The sequence below is a fragment of the Haliotis asinina genome, chromosome 4, assembly GCF_037392515.1.
Source record: "Haliotis asinina isolate JCU_RB_2024 chromosome 4, JCU_Hal_asi_v2, whole genome shotgun sequence".
Lineage (NCBI taxonomy): Eukaryota > Metazoa > Mollusca > Gastropoda > Lepetellida > Haliotidae > Haliotis > Haliotis asinina.
Window position 1 is genome coordinate 11,972,501 of NC_090283.1, and position 19,257 is coordinate 11,991,757.

Below are 19,257 nucleotides of genomic sequence, written 5' to 3' on the forward strand. Positions count from 1 at the left end.
CAGAATTGATGCTGTCTGATTTTTCTGAACAACCAATCAGAATCCAGTATATTCTTGAGTCATGATAGAATGAGTAATGAATTTAAGACAAGTGATAGACCCAAATCTCCCACATTACAGTCATCTTCCCAAGAGACACATCTCATGCATGTTGGTCTGGGGGTGACACACTAAACACTATTACAGTTTGTGTAGTAGCTATCTGATGGATAACCATCTAGTAACCATGGCAACAGTAGAATTAATCCACCATGATTCTCAAGTGTTGAACATGAACCTACCTGGAGCAGATGACAGGTTCTGGGTTACGGTCTTCATTATCTGGAACCAATAGAACTTACATGTATTGTCAATTACTTGGAGAAAACAACTGGTCCACATTCTCAGCAAAAGGGGGTTACCATGGTTACGGGGAAGACATTATTTTTCCTCATATTGTACCAACCAGGGGCATGCATAAAACATATACTTAAAACAGTCAATGGATTTTTTTAAAAATAAAAACATTTCGGCAGCATATAATTCCAGAACTAATGACAACTAAAGTTCATTGACAGTCACAATCCCATCTCATCCTATCAAGTACCTAGTTACTGCTGGGAGACATTTTGATCAATGCCAGCAAAACCGGTGACTGTTCAATCTGATTTCCCCAAAATATTTTTCATTTCACGGTCACACTATAAATATTATATATCAAAGGTATAACAAGGTGATTGCAATAATCAAATCTGGACCACACAAACAGGCATCAACAACCTTCCAAACTGTCAGTATATACCATGATACACAATCAGTCAATCATTCCGTCCTTCTGGCAACCCATGCATAAATCAACGAAAAGGATCTGATGATCATGCTTTGTGACTTGTTGGCTTTCTTATCATGTCATCACAAAGTACCAGTTGTGTAAATTGATGGTCATGCTGTTGATCACTGGACTGTCTGGTACAGACTCGATTATTTCCAGGCAGTGTTAAACAAGCAAATAAATCCTGACCCATGACGTCACCCTGCCCTACACCTACCTGTTTTTTCTCAGGAGCAGCATCTGATTCAAGACTTTTCCGTTTTCGAGTCTTCTTCTCTTGTTCCTTCTTCTCCTTGTTCTCCTGCCTGAAAGAGTGAGTGAGTGAGTGAGTGAGTGAGTGAGTGAGTGAGTTTAGGACATTCTACAAGGTCACAGTTTACAGTGATTATCCAAGTCGAGTAAAATTTACCCCACTTGTCTAAAATTTTGAATTATTTGATGTTTAAGGTGCAGCATGCAGATGAACTGACACAGTTTTAAGTGAAGTTAAACTTTGTTTGAATGCTTAGAGTGGGTAAGGAGCCAAATGTAGGTAGAAGGATGACTGACATGGCTGACTTATTTCATACTGAAGAAGAACTCAAGGGTATACATACCTTTTGGCCAACTGCTGTTTAGCTAAAGATATCTCTGCAGATCTCACTACTGGGAAGAAAGGGGCATCGCTCTGACCAACAGTCCCAGGCTTGGAGTACACAGCCTTTGGTCTCACAGTTGTCGAAGAAAGATCAGCACCGAAATTTGGCAAATCCGATTGAGGCCGAGCTAGCCGTGCTACCCGTCTGTGCATCCCTGAAGTCATGGAAGACACTGCTTCGTCCAATGGTGCTATTTTGGTAAACTTTGCACCATCAGGAGTAGGGGGGGTTTCAGGCCGGTTTTTGGTTTTCCTTAAAGTCTTTCTTTTTGATTTACCCTTCTTAATAGGAGGGTCATCTAGAAGTCCTGTTGGGGATGGAGGTAGCGGTGAAACAGGATCCCGAATACGCAGAAAGTTCATTGGCGATGGTGGAGGTGTTGCGGTGGAGACAGATGCCAAAGAGAACTCACTACGTAGTAAGGCACTGATGGAGGAAAAACTTCCCTGCGTAAGCGCAACAATTTCAGGGGAGGCAACTCTTTCAGGTGTCTGTGAGCCAGACCCTGTCATGATGGACTTGGGCTCCTTCACATCCTCAGCAAATGTGTCCTCTTCATCCAGTTCCTGCAGTTCTGGGATCAGGCTCAGGGCGTCCAGGAGACCAGGACCTTCTGTGGAGTTGGTGGTCTCAGAATTGTTGACAGTAAAACCAAATGAATTTTGGGACTCAACACGTTTCCTCTTGCTTCCATCATCAGAATCTTCCTCAGAATCAGACATCTGGTCAGTATTTTGGGTCTTTTCAGGCTGATCTCCAGCATCAACTTTTTCTTGTACATTCTCCTGACTGACAACTGACATCTCTTTCAAAGTCACAGATTCTTCATTTTGGTCCATTTCCTCAACATTATGGCCAATGTCAGATGGAGCTTCTCCTGGTTCAAGTTTTTCTTTACCAGTCTCCTCAACGTCTTTGTTCATAACAATGGAAAGATCTTCAGCATTCACTTCATCTTGAGATGCCTCCATCAAAATATCACCACTTTCATCTGCCAGTCTAGCTTCTATAACCTGCTTAATCCCCACTTTTCCCATTGTTCTTGTTTCTTCCTCTTTCAATTCCTTCCTAGAACTATCAAGTTCTTTTGATTCCTTCCTTGTCTTTTTCTCTGCAGTTGAGGGTTCCTCATCATCTACTGTCTTAGCCTCTTCCTGATCAAAACTCATCTGCCTCTTCATGTTGGCTCTCTTCAACTGATTGGCCCTGGTGGTCCTTGTGGTGTCCTCAGGCTGAGGTACCAGCTCATCACTAGCGCTCACCCTCTGCAGCTTTCTCCGTGTCTTCCTGTAGCTGCCTTGGATGTCACCATCCCTTTTGCTGTCCTCACTGGCCACATCTGCTTTGCTGGTCTCATCACTGTCCTTGCTGATAACACCCTCTGACAAGGTAACATCCTTGTCCTTTGCAACATCAACAGTCACATCCTTGATGATTACACCCTTATCATTTGTCACATCCTTATCTTCATTGCTTACACCCTCTTCTGCTGTTATACCCTTGACCTTGGTCAGATTCCTGTCCTTGAAGCTGAAAGTACCAACCTCGGCCACATTGTTACCTACTTCGTCACCTACATCTTTGCAAGTGACATCCTCAGTCACATCCTTGTCCTTAGTCAAATCTCTGTCCGTGCTAGTCACATCCTTGTTTTCAGCTGAATGTTTTTCCTTGCTAATCACAGCATTATCTTTAATTAAATCTTTATCCCTGCTTATCAAATCCTTGTCCTTGGTTGAACATGTGTCCTTTGTCATCACGTCCCTGTCCCTGATCACACCTGTGGCTACTTCCTCAGCTACACTGCCACTCACATCATTGTTCTTGGATGTATCTTTGACCTCAGTAGTCATTTCCATGTCTGCATCTTCAGTCATGTCCTTGGCCTTGCTTATCACGCCCTTGGGTACCTCCTTGGCTGCATTTGGGCTGGTCACATTCATAACTTTGGATACATCACTTTTTACATTGCTGGTTTCAGTTTTGTTCTTGTTGGCTACATCTGCCCTTAGTAACCTTCTACTTCTGAGACACTGTCCTTCATCCTTTTCAGGTTTTGGTGATGTCTGACCAGTAATGGATGAGTGAGCTGGACCTTTGTCTTGGACATTTTCATACATTTCTAGATGCCCATTGTATTTACCACAATGATCATTTGAGTCAGTTTTAGCAGACAGTTGTCTCTCTCCCTCTTGTGTATCCTCTTGCCCAGTTGAATCCGATTCTGGTGCTGGCGGCAACAGTGTTTCTGATGTGACCAATGTCTCAGATTTTTCAGTACTGGGCAATTCTGATCCACAGATACTTTCGTTTACAGAGTTTTCTTCTTCTGTTGCTTCAACCTCAGCAGCAAAACTAGAGTTTATTGATGATGGTCCATGAACAGCACCATCCATATCACTGCCTGTATGCCCCTTTGAACTGTCTGAGGAAGTTGGCAGAAACTGTGTAGTGACTGATTTTTTCATAGATTTTGACTGAATTAAGTCTGCCTGTGGAGCAGATTCACTCATATTGTCTTTAGCACACTTATCCTGACCTTTCTCTTCCACATCAGCACTGTTTGAGATCACAGATTCAGGAAAAACACTTTCCGATCTTGACTGAATTGTCTTAGCACTAATCTGTTTTGGAGACACTGAGACTTTGTCTTTGTCCACCTCTGATTCAACAGCTGTCACATCTGATACATATTTCAATGGACTTTTTGTGCTAGCATTGAAGTCCTTGTCCAGAGAAAGATCTAGAGATTTCACAGATTTAACCGGACTACTGAAAACACTGTCTGAAGCTGATGACTGAAGATTCTCCTGATATACCACCACTTTGATTGTGTCCATGTCACTATCTGTCACTGAACCTGATATTCCAGCACTGCAGGCTCCGTCCATTTCAGAAACAGATGACATATCTGGTCCAGCCAGTGTTGTCTTTCCCTTATTTTTAACATCCTCAGATGTACTCCCAGAATCAGTTCCTGACTTCCTCTTCAACATGTTGAGTCTATCTTTCTCTAAGTTTGTAAGACATTTCTTCTTCTCATGTGCAGATTTCAGTTTTTCTACAATCAAATCTGTTTTTCGTTGAGCTTCTGTCTTCGTAACAACCTCTAGAGGCTCACTGTCTCCAGAGTGTTTGGTCTCACTTCCAGATTTTTCTGACAAACTCCTAGTAATGCGCCTTCTTTCAAAAATAATGTCTGCAAAGTCCTTTTCTGTCTCAAAAGGTTGGTAACGATGTCTGGAAAGTTGAACTTGTCGCTTTGGCATGAGAGAACTAGGTCCTTCCTTTGCTCGAGAATTCTTTTCATCTTCTTCGGACAATGCATTCGATGTATCCCTTGACTTAGAGCAATAACCTGGAAATACGTTATCTGAGGGGAAAGTACCTCTTGAAGAACTATTTTGGCTCTGCTGAGAACTTGGATGTGATTTCCTATCTTTAAAGTTCTTAACAGATTTTCCTTGTCCTCTTTTAGTAGATGTTACAGACATAGTTTCAATGACCAAATCCATTCTGTCCATATTATGCTCAGAGAGAAATGATTTGCTTGCAATATTCACAGATGGAATATCATCAAGTACTTTATCAGGTTTCTTGGCTTGTAAGCTGTCACTTTCATCACTGTCTGATTCAGTAGAAATGAATTCTTTGGATGTGAAAACTTTCTGTTGGTTTCTGGTAGCTTTGGAAGTCTTCTTCCCACTGCCCCTGACTCTGGTGTTTAATGTTTTCCTTGGTTTCCTACTTGGTGGACGTGGTTCAGATCTTTTAGTGTCTTCCACTTCAGAGTCAGAGGATGAAAGTGTTGGAACAGCCTTGACTGCCATTTTCTCCTGTGTCTTGGTTCCAGGTGAAATCTTGTCTGTGTCAGACTCTGCCTCTAACCCAGGTGAAGAATCGGATGCAAGGTGACCTCCAGAATCTTTAGCATTTGCCCTCTCATCCTCATCTGTCCCAGACTGTGAGGATGTGTCAATCACACGTTTCTTTGGACACTTCTTCTGTGTGCCCTCTTTTCTTCCCTTTTGGTTTTCTTCCTCTAAAGAAGAATCACTTGAATCAGAAGACACCACCTGTTTGTGAAAATCAGATTTTGAAGATTTTGATGGTAATGACACTGCTTTTGCTTTGAAATTTGAACCACTGTCACCTGACATTGTTTTTGGAGTTGATTTTTGTTTTGAACATTTCACTGGTGTTTCCACAGACACAGAACTATCACTGACAGATTCTGATGATACAACTGTTTTAGCACTGGACACTGATCCTTTCAAAGTTTCATCCAGACTGTCCTTATTGTGACCGTTCTCAGAAAAAATATCACTTTCAGAAGACGAATGCTTCTTTTCAAGAGCCTGGTTGGATGCTTTCACAGAGTCAGGGCTGGAGTCTATCTTGATGTCCATTCCTGATATAACGCCTGTGTTACATGTGGCTATTGCAGCCTTCACAGTCTCTGAACATTCAGCAGTATCTGATCCACCCTTAACAATAGCCCTGTCTGCTTCCTCCATGTCCATCTGTCCTGAATCCATGGCCTCCGTATCTTCAATGTCCATCATATCGTCAGTGATGGATGATTTCTTCCCAAGCACAACACCACTTCTTGTTTGTTCCTTTGCCGAACCCTTTTTCAGTTTTGGGGTAGCACATTTTGTATTTTCAGGCCCCCTTGAATCAGATGTTCCAATATTATTCAATGTTTCAGAATTTTGCACTTCCATGTCAACAACCGTCTTTAATTTCTCTTCTTTTGGAGCCTTCCTTTTCACAAATGAATCTTTTTTCTGTTTCGCAGGAGAACATGCTCGACTGAATTTACTGTCTGGGGAATCTGAATAAATGTCTTTAGACCTTGACCTTAGAACTCTCACAGGATTATCTGCATCTTTTACATACAAACTTTCAACTGACCGGGACCTTAATGATTTCTTCAACTGTAAACTGTCAGTACTGTTAAGTGTTTCTGACCTTGACCTTGGAGACTTTCTTACTTTAAAACTTTCAACATCTGACAAATCTGATGGTAAGCTTGTTGTTCGTGTGCGAGTCTGTTTCTTTGGTGATGGCTCAGCTCCACTCTTTGGCGAAATGGGCCGCATTTTCTTTGATTTTGGAGGTGTAGGTGTTAGGAAACCATCTTCCATCTTTGCCATGGCAGACTTTGGTCGAGGAGCCAAAAGTCTACTCTGCTTTGTCTTTTCGTCAGCTGGCTGACTCATAGATCTTGTAACTCTATCAGTCTGATTGTTCACTTCACATCTGACACGCTCATCAGATTTGGATGATGTTCCTAAAACCTTTTTGGGCGTCACTGGTCTGTCTTGTAGATTTTCAGTTACATTTTCTTTTTCATCTGTACTACAAGATTGATTAGCTGATGACACTGGACTCCTTGTACCTGTGCGGTCAGTGAGAGGACTCTGCTGCAGGACGGTCTTGTTCCTGGGTCTCAGCTTCAGCATCACAGAGTCTTCCTGCTCCTCATCATCGGACATCGTACTCTGAGCTACCTCCTTCAGCCTCTTCAAGTCTTCGATCAGGTTCTGCACTGGGAATGGGGAGGAACCTTTCCTGTTTCCACCATACACTGTCCCCTCTTCTAACTCCCCATTGGACAAATCTGAAATGCCTGGCAGACTGGTCTCCAGATCATATCCTTCACATTCACTGAAGTCTAGCCTATTCTGAAGCCTTGCGCTAGGCTCAATGGCTGTCTTACCAGCTCCTTTTTCTGGCTGTTCAGCTCTACTGTCTTGTACCTTCTGCTTCTTGACTCTATTGGTCCTTAAGCTTTCAGATACAGATACAGCTTGTTCATCAGAAGAGGAAACGATGGTCCTATCTTTTCCTCGATTTAATCTTGGAGATCGCCGCAGAGATTTCGTTTTGGAAGCAGTTAATTCTTTAAGAAGTTGAGACTGAAGGCTTTCTGCCATGATGTCCATTGAATCCTCATTCTCAAATACTGTTGATGTGGTGGGGGTTGCTGGTGAACTTGCTTTCCTTTGCTGAAAGAAAAACAAATCATGTGAAACTATGATGACACTTTACTTTTCAAAATCCTCCTGATAAGTAGGATCCGGTGAAACATCAAAATAACAACTCCACAAGTTTATACTCTCAAAGAACAAAAGCATAATCTGAATAATGCACATTCACAAATTTAGGAATCAGATGCTCAATCTCTCATGCAAGATGTGCAATATATGCCTATGAGTAAGAATCATTGAGTAAATACAGTCATCCCTTGCAATAACGAGCTTTGTGATACCACGGATCTGGTTAAACCGTGGGGTAATCCGTGGGGTAATCCGTGGCTCCCATAAACAAGAATCATCAGAAGATGACATATCCTCCCGTCCCCTACGTTTGAAAGGACAAATCATCTGACAGTTACTTATTGTGATTTTAGACAAAGCTTGAATTGTTTCCATGGAAATCATGAAGAATATAAATGCCATATATCTGTAATCAGAAAAAGTCACCATTTCAAGATCTGTTTCATATATCTGCCAAGATCTTTTGAAAGATATGAAATGGTTTTCGAGTTGTGCTCTGTAAACGAAGTCCGATACATGTCCATGGAAACTAATAAATAACAAAAACCTGCAAATAGCCAAAGGCACCACTTAAGGTTCTGATTCATATATCTACCAAGTTTTGCAGAAAAATATTGAACAATTTTTTAGTTGTGGTTCGGAAACAAAACCCATCCCTCAATTTTGAGAAAATGCCAAAACTCTGTAAATAGCAAAAGGTACATCTTTAGGTTGAGATTATTATATCGGTTTGGTCTAAAAATATTGAATGGTTTCTGTGTTATGCTCTGGAAACAAAATGATTATGGACGGACTGACGAGGGGTCCCCCTGAGATGTAATGCGGGGAGATAAAAAGTTGAACTGCGATCACACCCCTTCACGAAATCGAAATAGCTCATCAACAAATCTGCTGTTGCAGAAATAATGTAAACTAGTAAAATTCAGTTTGGTTATGTCCTTGGAAAATACGATTTTACTTGGCCTCTATTCCACATTATGTAATAGGTACTATAACGCGGATGTCTAATAATGCGGAGGGACCCCAAGACCAACGTTATGGCGAGGGACGACTGTATCTGGAACCCAACACATGGATTAAAATTTATAAGCAGTAAACCACAATTCAATAGCTACTGTGGATGGCAGGAAATACTTAAACAGAGTTTTCTATATACATTTTTATTGTTTGTCACGTTAGGGTGATGGCCATGCAAAGAAATTATAAATTTTCAGGTTTGGGTTTTCATATATGTTTTCAAACTCAAACTCCTAAGATAATCCGTTCAGTTTTGGTATAAACATTCTGCTGAACATTTATGTTTGAAATATCCTACTGAAATACTGTAAATCGACAAAGTTCTCCGTCCTGAATGTTTTGCGAGATAAACAACCCACTCAATTCTACGTCTTGTTTGTTTTGCAACTCCACCTCCTGTAAAACCAAGTGGAATTGTTGACAATATATAATTTGTAAAAAGCACACCTCCCAAAGACAATAGCGATGTACATACACACGCAACCCACCATGACTGATCATGTGATTTACCAGTGTAAGTGGGGATTACAGTCATAATGAAAAGATCAAAGGGTGCTTATGCACACATGCCTTGACATACGTAGTTCATTGTCTTAACTCAGTAATTAATTATTAACTCAGTGTCAGTGACAGACAAGTGCCACACCCAGGTCAAATTTTCAGCTGATTAGCATGTGACACAAACAGCCAATGACTGGAGTTGTGAGCAAAGTATGCTGGACTACGTTGAAAAGATACTGGTGCCTTATACGAAATCAGTCAAAAAGAACTTGAAATTGCCCATTAGACAGAAAACTCTTGTAATTTTTTATGTGTTTGCAGCACATCGCTGCGACCCTTTTTTTAACTTGTTCGTTTGGAAATTCGTTCCGGCTGGATGTACAGGGGAATTGCAGCCGATGGATTTGTCCGTGAATGCCTCCTTCAAGATTGCCATGAAAACCGACTTTACACAGTGGTATGCCGAGTGTGTTGCCAAAAACTTGAAAGACTGTGTTGACAAGCGTGTAGACTTGAGGATAAGTGTCATGAAACCTATTCACGCGAGGTGGATCATTGCAAGCCTTGATGCTCTCAAGACAAAGAAAGAGGAAGTCGTCCGTGGCTGGCAAACTTCCGGCCTTCTTGATATTGTGACGAAGTGAGATAGTGTTATTGTTATTGTTGTGTACTGAATGTGTATTGTTGCAAATGCAATTATGCCATGTTTAATCACGTAAACACAGACTAGGGTTAATTACTGGACAAAACGAGAGAGGTTAATTATTACGTCTGGAAAGTTCATTTGCAATACTAGCAAAACTTTCCTGCTCGGAAAACTTTGTCGATTTACAGTAGATGGCAGGTTTTTTCTGAATTCATTTTGTGCAATGTGTTGACGGCTGTGGGAGCTGAGTACCTTGGTCGGCACTGGTGACGGTGGCAGCGGCGAGACGGGTGTACAGATTGGGCTGAATGTGAAGGGGAAATCTATGGATGGGTAGTCGCCATCTTCTGGATCATCATCAACGTCTTCTCCACCAACATCCATGAAGTCATCATCCTCTACATTCTCTCCATGTGCATCATCGTCGTTGTTATCTGATTGATCAGCTCCTTCCTGATGGTCATCCACTTCATCACCCAGTGGTCCTGAACATTAGACATTACACCATTTAGTGCTATTCAATCGTAACAATCATGGCTTACTCCAACCCACAACAAAAGATTGAGGAGACACATATGCAAAATTGGTAATTGGGAATGATGGAACCTTTTGCCTTCAGATATCCATATAGCTTCCAACATGTCTGATTCTGCAACATCCTTCAGTGTCCTCTATTCCCTCAATCCCATCCATCCCATCTTCCATCCCCCTCTATCTGTTTCCGACACCTGTAACGCCTCCTTCACACCCTGATCCCCAGTCCACCCCTGATCCCATCCCTATCCAAGATCCCCACCCTACCTGTATCCTCCAGATCCTCCTCTTGTGAAGTCTCCCACAACGAATCATCAAGGACCTTGGCTTTGTTTGGCTTACGCTCCCCTTTTGGTAATAAATCTGAAAATGAAAAATAAAGTCATCCACAACTGTCAAGTTGCCATTCCTGACAACAATTACTAAACGATCACAGAAAACACACATGTGGACCGATCTTGATAACTTGGTCCAGAAATATTTCAGATCAAAAACTGGATTCCACTTTATATATTGCTTGGGGATACAATTTTATCACATTACTTTTGAAACCATTGTGATGTCATCAGTTACCATGACCTCACAATCAAACAACATCACTCAATCAATGATGCTGATTAGCTGTGCTATTTGGACAATACATACTGAAGTATCTTTACTACACAATATATCACAAGATAACTCTATATAACAAACTCAGTCACTGTACACGAACCATTGTCCTTCAGAAGTTTCCAATATTTTTCCAATTTTGTCTGAAACAGCAAAAAAATAAAAATAGGTGATTATTCTTTTAGGCATAAGAGACTGTAACTAATGTAAGCATCAATTCCAGAATCGTCATCTTGTGTACAAAATTATTCATCACTGAAAACAATAGGGCGCTTTCCTAGCTGTCTGTGACATCTGTACCGATGAGTTGAAGAAAAAGACATTTGTAATAGCTTAGGACTGAGAGGCTCATTCTGTAAGTACGCTAACAGAATCTTAGATCTCTTATTTGTAAGTAAACAAAGAAAGAGAATTGCTAGGATGATGATTTGCTTTTAGGGCGCTCAAGAATACTGAATAGACAGTGACTTGTATGTGTGTTGGGGGGGGGGGGGGGGGGGGCGCGCTTGTGCTAATATAGCATATGTGTGTGCATGTGTGTGCATTTTTGTATGCACATTGTGATGGCTGCTTGGATAAGGTCAGACTATCGTCACTTTATAATACCAGTACACAAAGATACCATGCCCAAGGTTAACGTGGATACCCAACAAAGTACACAGACTGCAGACCAGCCAGCCCCTAATTCAGAGCTCCATTCATGGTAACAAAAAGTACCATTTTTTAATGATGTACTGGAGACGATCTGATATCTGTAAAAATGCTCATTTACTAGACCATTGAGACGTTATGGAACCTGCACTAACACATCCCTCAATGCAGAGCTTCAGGAATGGAAACAACAGGCACTATTTTTAACGGAAACAGAGAGACTATCTGCTCTCCAAGCTGATGCTCTGTCCACTAAACCTTGGAGTCAGCCAGGTACTGACGACCATCTGCTCTATATTAGACTGTGGAGGGTATCTGCTTTCTTGAAAAAACATTTCCTTAGTATCAACATTTGTCAAAGACAGAAATCTTTCAGTGAATGACTGACTGTGTTTGGTTTTACGCTGTTGTTAGCAATACTCCAGCAATATCACGGCAGGTGGACACCAGAAAATGGGCTTCACATACACTGCCCAGGTGAGAGATCGAATCCACGTCGTCAACGTAATGAGCCATCCCACCGCGTTTCAATGAATGAAAACTGTGTGCAAGACTCACCAGTGATTTACTCAATTTTATTTCCACATCTCTTCCATGTTTTGAAGATCTTGAAAGCTCTGACTTCAAGGATTTTAGATCATCTGAAAAATAAGGTGTACGTGTAACACAACAAACAACACAATGCGTGTTTACACACTTAGCTCATCCCAACCAGGTAGTACAAATCTAAAACCAAAATACAAACGATGTGTGTTTACATGAAACCAGAGCACCTTAAGCAAAAACCATGAATCTGATCCATTCAACTTGAGACCAACCATAGCTGTTGTCTGGGACTGTCTGCCCAGAAATCATTCTCCGATTCAAAAGAGTGCATTTAGAGAGCACATTTTTCACAAATTTTTAAACTTCTTAACTTCAGAAGTATTTTATATCTGAATTCAAAGCAATAATAAACATGCCCCACTGCTATGTTAGTTTACTATAATATGGAGTGCAACAAGTTCACGAGTAGGTCCTTTCATGGTGGGAGTGTCGATGAACTGATGAACTGTCACTGGACAATGACAGAACACATCAGCCTTGATGACATCAACCGTGAAAACAGCCATGATCAAGAAGCACCTGTGCACTTAACCGTATGACACCCACACGGGGTAGGGGTAGCCTAGAGGTTCAGGCGTTCACTCGTCTTGCTGAAGACCCAGGTTATATCCAAGAATAATGCTAATGGTATCATAAAACTGAACTCACTCATTTACTCTGACGGCCGCACCATGTCTGAGTAGCACTGTCTTTTCCAATACAGACCATGAGTGAGTAAATGTTCTATGATGTCATGTTCAATATTATCTCAGCTATATCTAATCACAGCTATGTGTAAATACGTGTTTCTGGAGCAGGAAATCCAGTGACTGATTGCATGATGAACATTCAAGGCACCTCGATACAGAACACCTAATGTGCTCTCATATGCTGAACTCCATCAGAAACCAGGACCATTCCATAAAACCGGTCTTATATTCTTGAAAGTTGAGTATTTCAATTTCTCTTTGCTGCTCATAACTTTATAAGTCCTCATTTGATCAAGGCAAGTCCCATTAAAGAATAGTCAAGTATATCAGTACAGAATTTCAATGTCTTACAGGAAGACATTGACAATGATCCACAGCATAATATAATTCAGTCTAACAGAAAAATGGAACTTCACACATACTAAATATTTCTCTGAATGGAATTTATCAGCTGGTATGATGAACAGGAATGATGGTATTATCAACAGAATAAAAAATATAGCTCTTGTATAAACTCAGTATTGACAAAAATGATTTATTGCAAAACTACAGCCTATCTCTAGAATTCAGCTACACAAGGTTTACAAAGAAAAACTAAATCCTATGGCATAATTTCTAAATTCTGTAATTAGATACATCAGCAAAAGTGTCATGTGATGTCAACCAAGCTACTGAAAGGTTAATGTCAAGTGTGCAGGAGCAGTGATCTATCATCTCCAAACACTGTGTCAGTGACACTGAAAGTGAAAAAGCCACGTGATGTTAAGAATTTTTAAATCATATGTTTTAGATAAATGTGTTTCAGGAGTCCATAAGCACATGCTTGGTTGATACCGTAACATGCGTCAACCAAGTCAGTCAGGCTGACCACCCAATCCTGTCAGTTTTATCTAAGGACAAGCATGGGTTACTGAAGATGAATTCTGACCTGGATTTTATGGGTCTTGTCAAGGAGGTACAACACACGTAAGGACAGCAGCCCTAGATACAGTCATCCATCCAACCGTTCTCTGAAAACACTGGTGCTTAACCTGACCTATTCATGGCCTATTCCCTGTTTAGAGGACCATGACCTACACCCTATTTAGAGGGCAATGATCTATACCCTGTTTAGAGGGCAATGACCTACACCCTGTTTAGACAAACTATACCCTGTTTAGAGGGCAATGACCTACACCCTGTTTAGACAAACTATACCCTGTTTAGAGGGCCATGACCTATACCCTGAGGACCATAAGCATAAGCTGGTTAGACTAACAGCTAGCCTCTGAAATGAATATATTTTAAAGAAAATTTAAAAATTTAAAATTAAAATTATAAATACAATAAAAAGGAGCCAAGAGCTTTCTTCATTAGACTTGCCACATTTTCGAAACTGACATGAGCTTTCTTGGATATACTTGAGACACTGTGATACTGTGTGACAGACTATAAACGGGTCTGTCCTAAAATCTGACCCTTGGTGTCAGCGTATGTATGTGGTAGAGAGATAATTATTCAGGTACACTGTGAACAAATACACCATCTTCCTAATATGACACACACATACACTTTGACCTTGTCCTAAGGTTAAGTGTACGCACTTGGTCTATAGCCCTGATAGACATGACTATAATTTCTCTGCGTGTTGACATTTGTCACAGTTCACTAACATCCTTATGATACAATGCTCATCCAAGCCAACTAAACATGTATTGAATTTATGATGCCGAAAATCTACCCCTGAGATAAGTTTGATACTGATTATTGTTGAGTCAGCATATCAGCACAGTGTCAGGAAATGGACATCTGTCCACAGAGACATTTGTGATCTATAGAAGACATTAAAGTCTGCCAAAAAACTTTCTTATCTAAAATAAATATATACAGGGAAACAAATAAAGGATCCTTTAAAGGAACCTTTGAGAGTTCATTTATTATTTTCCAGCTTTCATTACCACAGGGCTATTCAAAGCTGGTGATGAAAACTACTAAAATTTAAAGGAGTACGTAGATTTATCTGTGATCCTACATTTGTTTCTCTCAGCATATTATATCAATAATTGATTTCTGACACCAATAACAATAACTGAATGGATTTCTGACACCAATAACGATAACTGAATGGATTTCTGACACCAATAATCATAACTGAATGGATTTCTGACACCAATAACGATAACTGAATGGATTTCTGACACCAATAACAATAACTGATCACCCGACTTTATGCACACAAACTATATCCAGTGTCCAGTAACATATGCCTTTGGTTTTCTGTTCTGTTTTTCTGTAACTTTTGTGGGCATTTCGTTTCTTTGAGTGAATGAAAGAGCATGCATTTCCTCTGCACTGAGCATTATTCCAGAAACAGCACTGCTTAGGTTTTATACCTTGCACCAATGCATGGAATTGAACCTGGATCTTTGGTGATCAAGGCAAGCACTTTAACCATGTGGCAACTTCACCGTCCCCAAAGCTCTGAAATTTTCAAGCATTTCAGGCATTCAAAGATTTTCATGAAAATATTTTGGTTCAGGATTATAGTACTCTAAAATGGAGTTGACAAAATGAATCTGGCAGTCTGTCTTGTCAACTTGTTTGTGCATGCAACTGCATCAAAACAACAATTTTGTTCATCAATTATCAATTATCCGGTATCAATTATGTATCAGTCAGACCTCGGACCATGGCATTCACTGACACTCATATGAAAGAAACAGTTGCTCCTTAACTTCTTTTGATGAGTATAATATCCAACTTGGGATCCAAGAGATCTTGGGAGCCTGGTTTTGTGATGCAATATTCCTAAAATATTTACATGGTGGACACTACTTGTGCTTATGTGGTTTGAACCTGGGCCTAGATTTTTCAAGTTCTCTTAGTGCCAGGACAGTCATAAGTGCCATGCATTAACATTAACTTACGACTACCTTAGCGCTAAAAGAGCTTCAAAAATCTAGGCCCAAGGTCTTTGGTTTGGCAGTTGAATGCTACAACCAGCAGGCTACCCAACCACGTACAGCTTACAAGAAGTGACGGTAGCAGTCACCCTTGAGGACTTAACAAACAGATGTGCAAGGAAAGGCTACAGCAGAATGAGGTTAGTGTCACGATCAACATTACTACACTTACATATCAGTGTGTGCATGTGTATCTGTGCATGTGCACACAGTTTGGGCTGTTGCTAATCTTAAATATCTTGGCTGCTGAGATAACATGCCACAAATATAACATGAAGATCCCTCACCAATACAATATACTGACTTCCAGCTAACTTAAAACTGGTCTTCAGTACCCAGTGTCTTAAGAGGCAACTAACAGCATTGGGTGGTCAGGCTTGATGACGTGCTGGACAAGTGTCATTGTATCCCAATTCTACAGACTGATGCTTATTATGTTGATCACTGGATTGTCTGGTCCAGACTCAATTATTTACAGGCCATGCCATTTACTGTAATACTGTTAAACGAACCAACCAATCCAGACAACCTGAATGGATAGTACCTGCCAGGGCAACAATATGTTTCATATTTCAACCTTATTTGTTATGATGCTCCCAGGAATCAAACACAAACCTTCTACTCTCCAGAGAAATGCTCTATCCACTGGACCAAATCAATCTTAGACTAAAACTGTTACTAAAACCAGGCAGTAGGATAACAAGACAACCTAAGTGGACACTGTGTGATGAACAGCTGCCTGTTATCTGATTGTTTGTAATCACCTGAACAAGATCACCTTTGCACATGTCATCAGGCTGTGCAAGAGTATTTCATCAAGCAGTTTGAAAACATTTTTCCTCAAAACTTAATATCAGTGTCAAAGTTAAGGCTTATTCAAAACAAGTGTTAGGTCCCTGTGTATCAGGGTTGGGAACTGGTTGAAATCTGACAACCAGTCAGATGATTTGTTCGAAATCAAGGAGCAATCACCTAAAATAATTGGTTAGCATAAAATTTACAATTATCTAAAAAATCAGTATGAAAAAAAAGACACATTTGATTCTGTTGTATATTTTTGTTAGAAACTGTGCAAATTGCACATGGTAATTTCACATCTAATGTGAAATGATGTAAATATTTCAATAAAACTCAAAGTTAGCTAACAGACCTCTCCAAAATGAAAGGTAAACATGACAAGTCAGGTCAGACTCCAGAAAGTTTTATTATAGAGCACCAATGGCACATGAACAATACTCATAAGAAGTTTAAGAACAAGATTCTTTTGTATTACTGTCTCAAAGCGTTCTTGTTTCTTAGTTGGGTGAGCAGTATGTTCTAAAATTTTCTTCATTAGATACAAATTTGTGATATTAAAGGTAAATAAGCTTCAGACAAACTGACAATGTGAAGAGAGCACTGTGACCCCCTCATATTGTGGACTTTCCACGAGTAGATCATTGTAAGTAGCACACAAAGGACATATCTCATGATCAGCTGACGAGGCTCATGATAAATATAGATATACACCATACCCTAGGCCTCAGTCACCACCAAACACTGGAGTATGTACCTGTCAGTTTGAACTGAATACCTGGTCTTGACGAGCACAGGTAAGTGACACCCTTGAGAATCAGTGTGGATGACAGTCTACCTGTCTATGTGCATTATCAACTGATCAAAGCAGCAACTGCAGAAGGTGTTGTACAGGTAAGGGTAAATACAATTCAGGTGAAAGGTTGTGGAGGTAATTTCCCTGAGATGGACACGTTTCTGAATACCAGGTGATGATAATGTTGACTACAGGTAACTGAACAGGTAGGATATGAATGCAATGTCATAGTGACACTGGCGAAGATAATTGCTATTATGTTTAATTATAGTATCTACGCCACAGTAAGTACCTGTTGTATTGGTGTATGATATAAGCCAAACCCCAGCCAGAAGTCATGACTGCCAACTTGCCAAAATGTTACCAACCCCAAAATGGATTTAACCAGCCTTCACACTCCAAAGAAAGTAATGCAATTTATAGTCAGATGATGGCACATACCATTCAGAAGTTCGACGACACCATTGGGCTGGGCATCTGTAAATTTAGAGCATTCATCAGAAATCTAGATGTCTCTGGTGGTCGGACGATGGTTACATTATATTCCCCTGTATAAAGGTGTGAGTGGGACCATATTCAAGTCACATGACTGATGAACGAAACCAAGTTACTAAGGAAAGAGAAACCGAAACCTTAACCACTCTGCCAACATGTGAGGATGATAACATACCAGGACACAACATGATTACAGAAGCAGTACATGCACAGGTCTTGATAGTTTGCAATGTATTATCAATACCTGAACACATGAATCAGTGGACTTCACACTATTCATGTGAGGAATTCAATCAGCCTAGCTCACAAGAATGTGATCCAAGGCCACTTTTAGCAGTATTTTAGCTACAGCCAGCCTAAGGGAAGCATGAAGTGTTGCCGGTCATTGACCCTATTGGATAAGCCACAGGTAGGGATACTGGCATGACAATCCATACCTTGCTTGAGCACCCCTCGAAATTAACATCCTTAGGCCCCAGACTGTCTGAAAACCACTCTGACCCACAGCTTTTGTTTTCTGCAGGTGATCATGGTCGAAAGCTTTATCATCCACAATATGTAAGGGTATTATTTCCACACTAAATGTAGGGCCTACACATTCACACCAGGATGCCGCCCCCCCCCCCCCCCCCCACCTCTCTCTGTCTCCCTTTTTCTCTGTCTCTCCCTCTCTCCTTTTCGTCATTTCATACACGGCGCAGTCCTCTCATTAAGACTAATTCTGTCAAATTTTGACAGAAACAAAAAATGCCATTCAAAATGCAACACAAATTGAAAAGGAGACCCATTAAAGTGGGAGATTCAGAACCTGAAATAAACCTAGACATGCTGCACTTAAGGCTTTGGCATTGCAGAATGGGTTGGAGGTGGAGGGGGAAAAAGTATGGTTTGTGAATGCAAGACAGGCTGGACATACTGGTCACTGCTATATGATAATCATAATAATTCACTAATATCCATCTGACTAGTTGCTCACTGGACACTCTAATCAGAATCTGATTATCATTACCCCGGATAACCCAAGGGGCCTCTTAGGTGCTAGAAGGTTATAGTCACAGGACTCTATCTCACCGGATACCCATTTTCTGTTGGGTGAACAGAGGCAAATTTGAACAAACTCACTTGCCTAAGGTGAGACCACATGTTTCCCATGTGCTTCGTTTTGGGGCAGGACCAAAGTCCTAGAAACTCTCAGGAGTCAAACTGCCAAACACGGCCACCCATCGAGGACTGTCCGAGCTCAATGGTGCTAAACTTCAACTGACAGTGATCTGAGCACTACGCACAGGCCGCCACTCTATGGAACAACTAGAACATTACATTCGAACAAGTACACCTGGTGTATTTAGGAAGTTGTCTTATACAAACCTATGCATGCTTTATGAGGTGAGTACATGGATTGAGTACAATGATCAACAAACTCTGTATTCGTTATTGTCATACCAATGTTCGTGTTATC

General features: G+C 40.7%; 1 protein-coding gene across 1 annotated transcript in view; it reads right to left on the minus strand.

Moving 5' to 3' along the window:
* LOC137281282 (serine-rich adhesin for platelets-like) overlaps positions 1–19,257 on the minus strand; it is a 68,129-nt gene that overhangs the window by 9,569 nt on the left and 39,303 nt on the right. Inside the window, exons 8-14 of the mRNA XM_067812445.1 lie at positions 12,034–12,116; positions 10,928–10,967; positions 10,480–10,575; positions 9,931–10,163; positions 1,408–7,463; positions 1,029–1,116; positions 282–321 (exon numbers count right to left, since the gene is read on the minus strand). Of these exons, the coding sequence (XP_067668546.1) occupies positions 282–321; positions 1,029–1,116; positions 1,408–7,463; positions 9,931–10,163; positions 10,480–10,575; positions 10,928–10,967; positions 12,034–12,116 (6,636 nt within the window). The remainder of the gene's footprint in view (positions 1–281; positions 322–1,028; positions 1,117–1,407; positions 7,464–9,930; positions 10,164–10,479; positions 10,576–10,927; positions 10,968–12,033; positions 12,117–19,257) is intronic.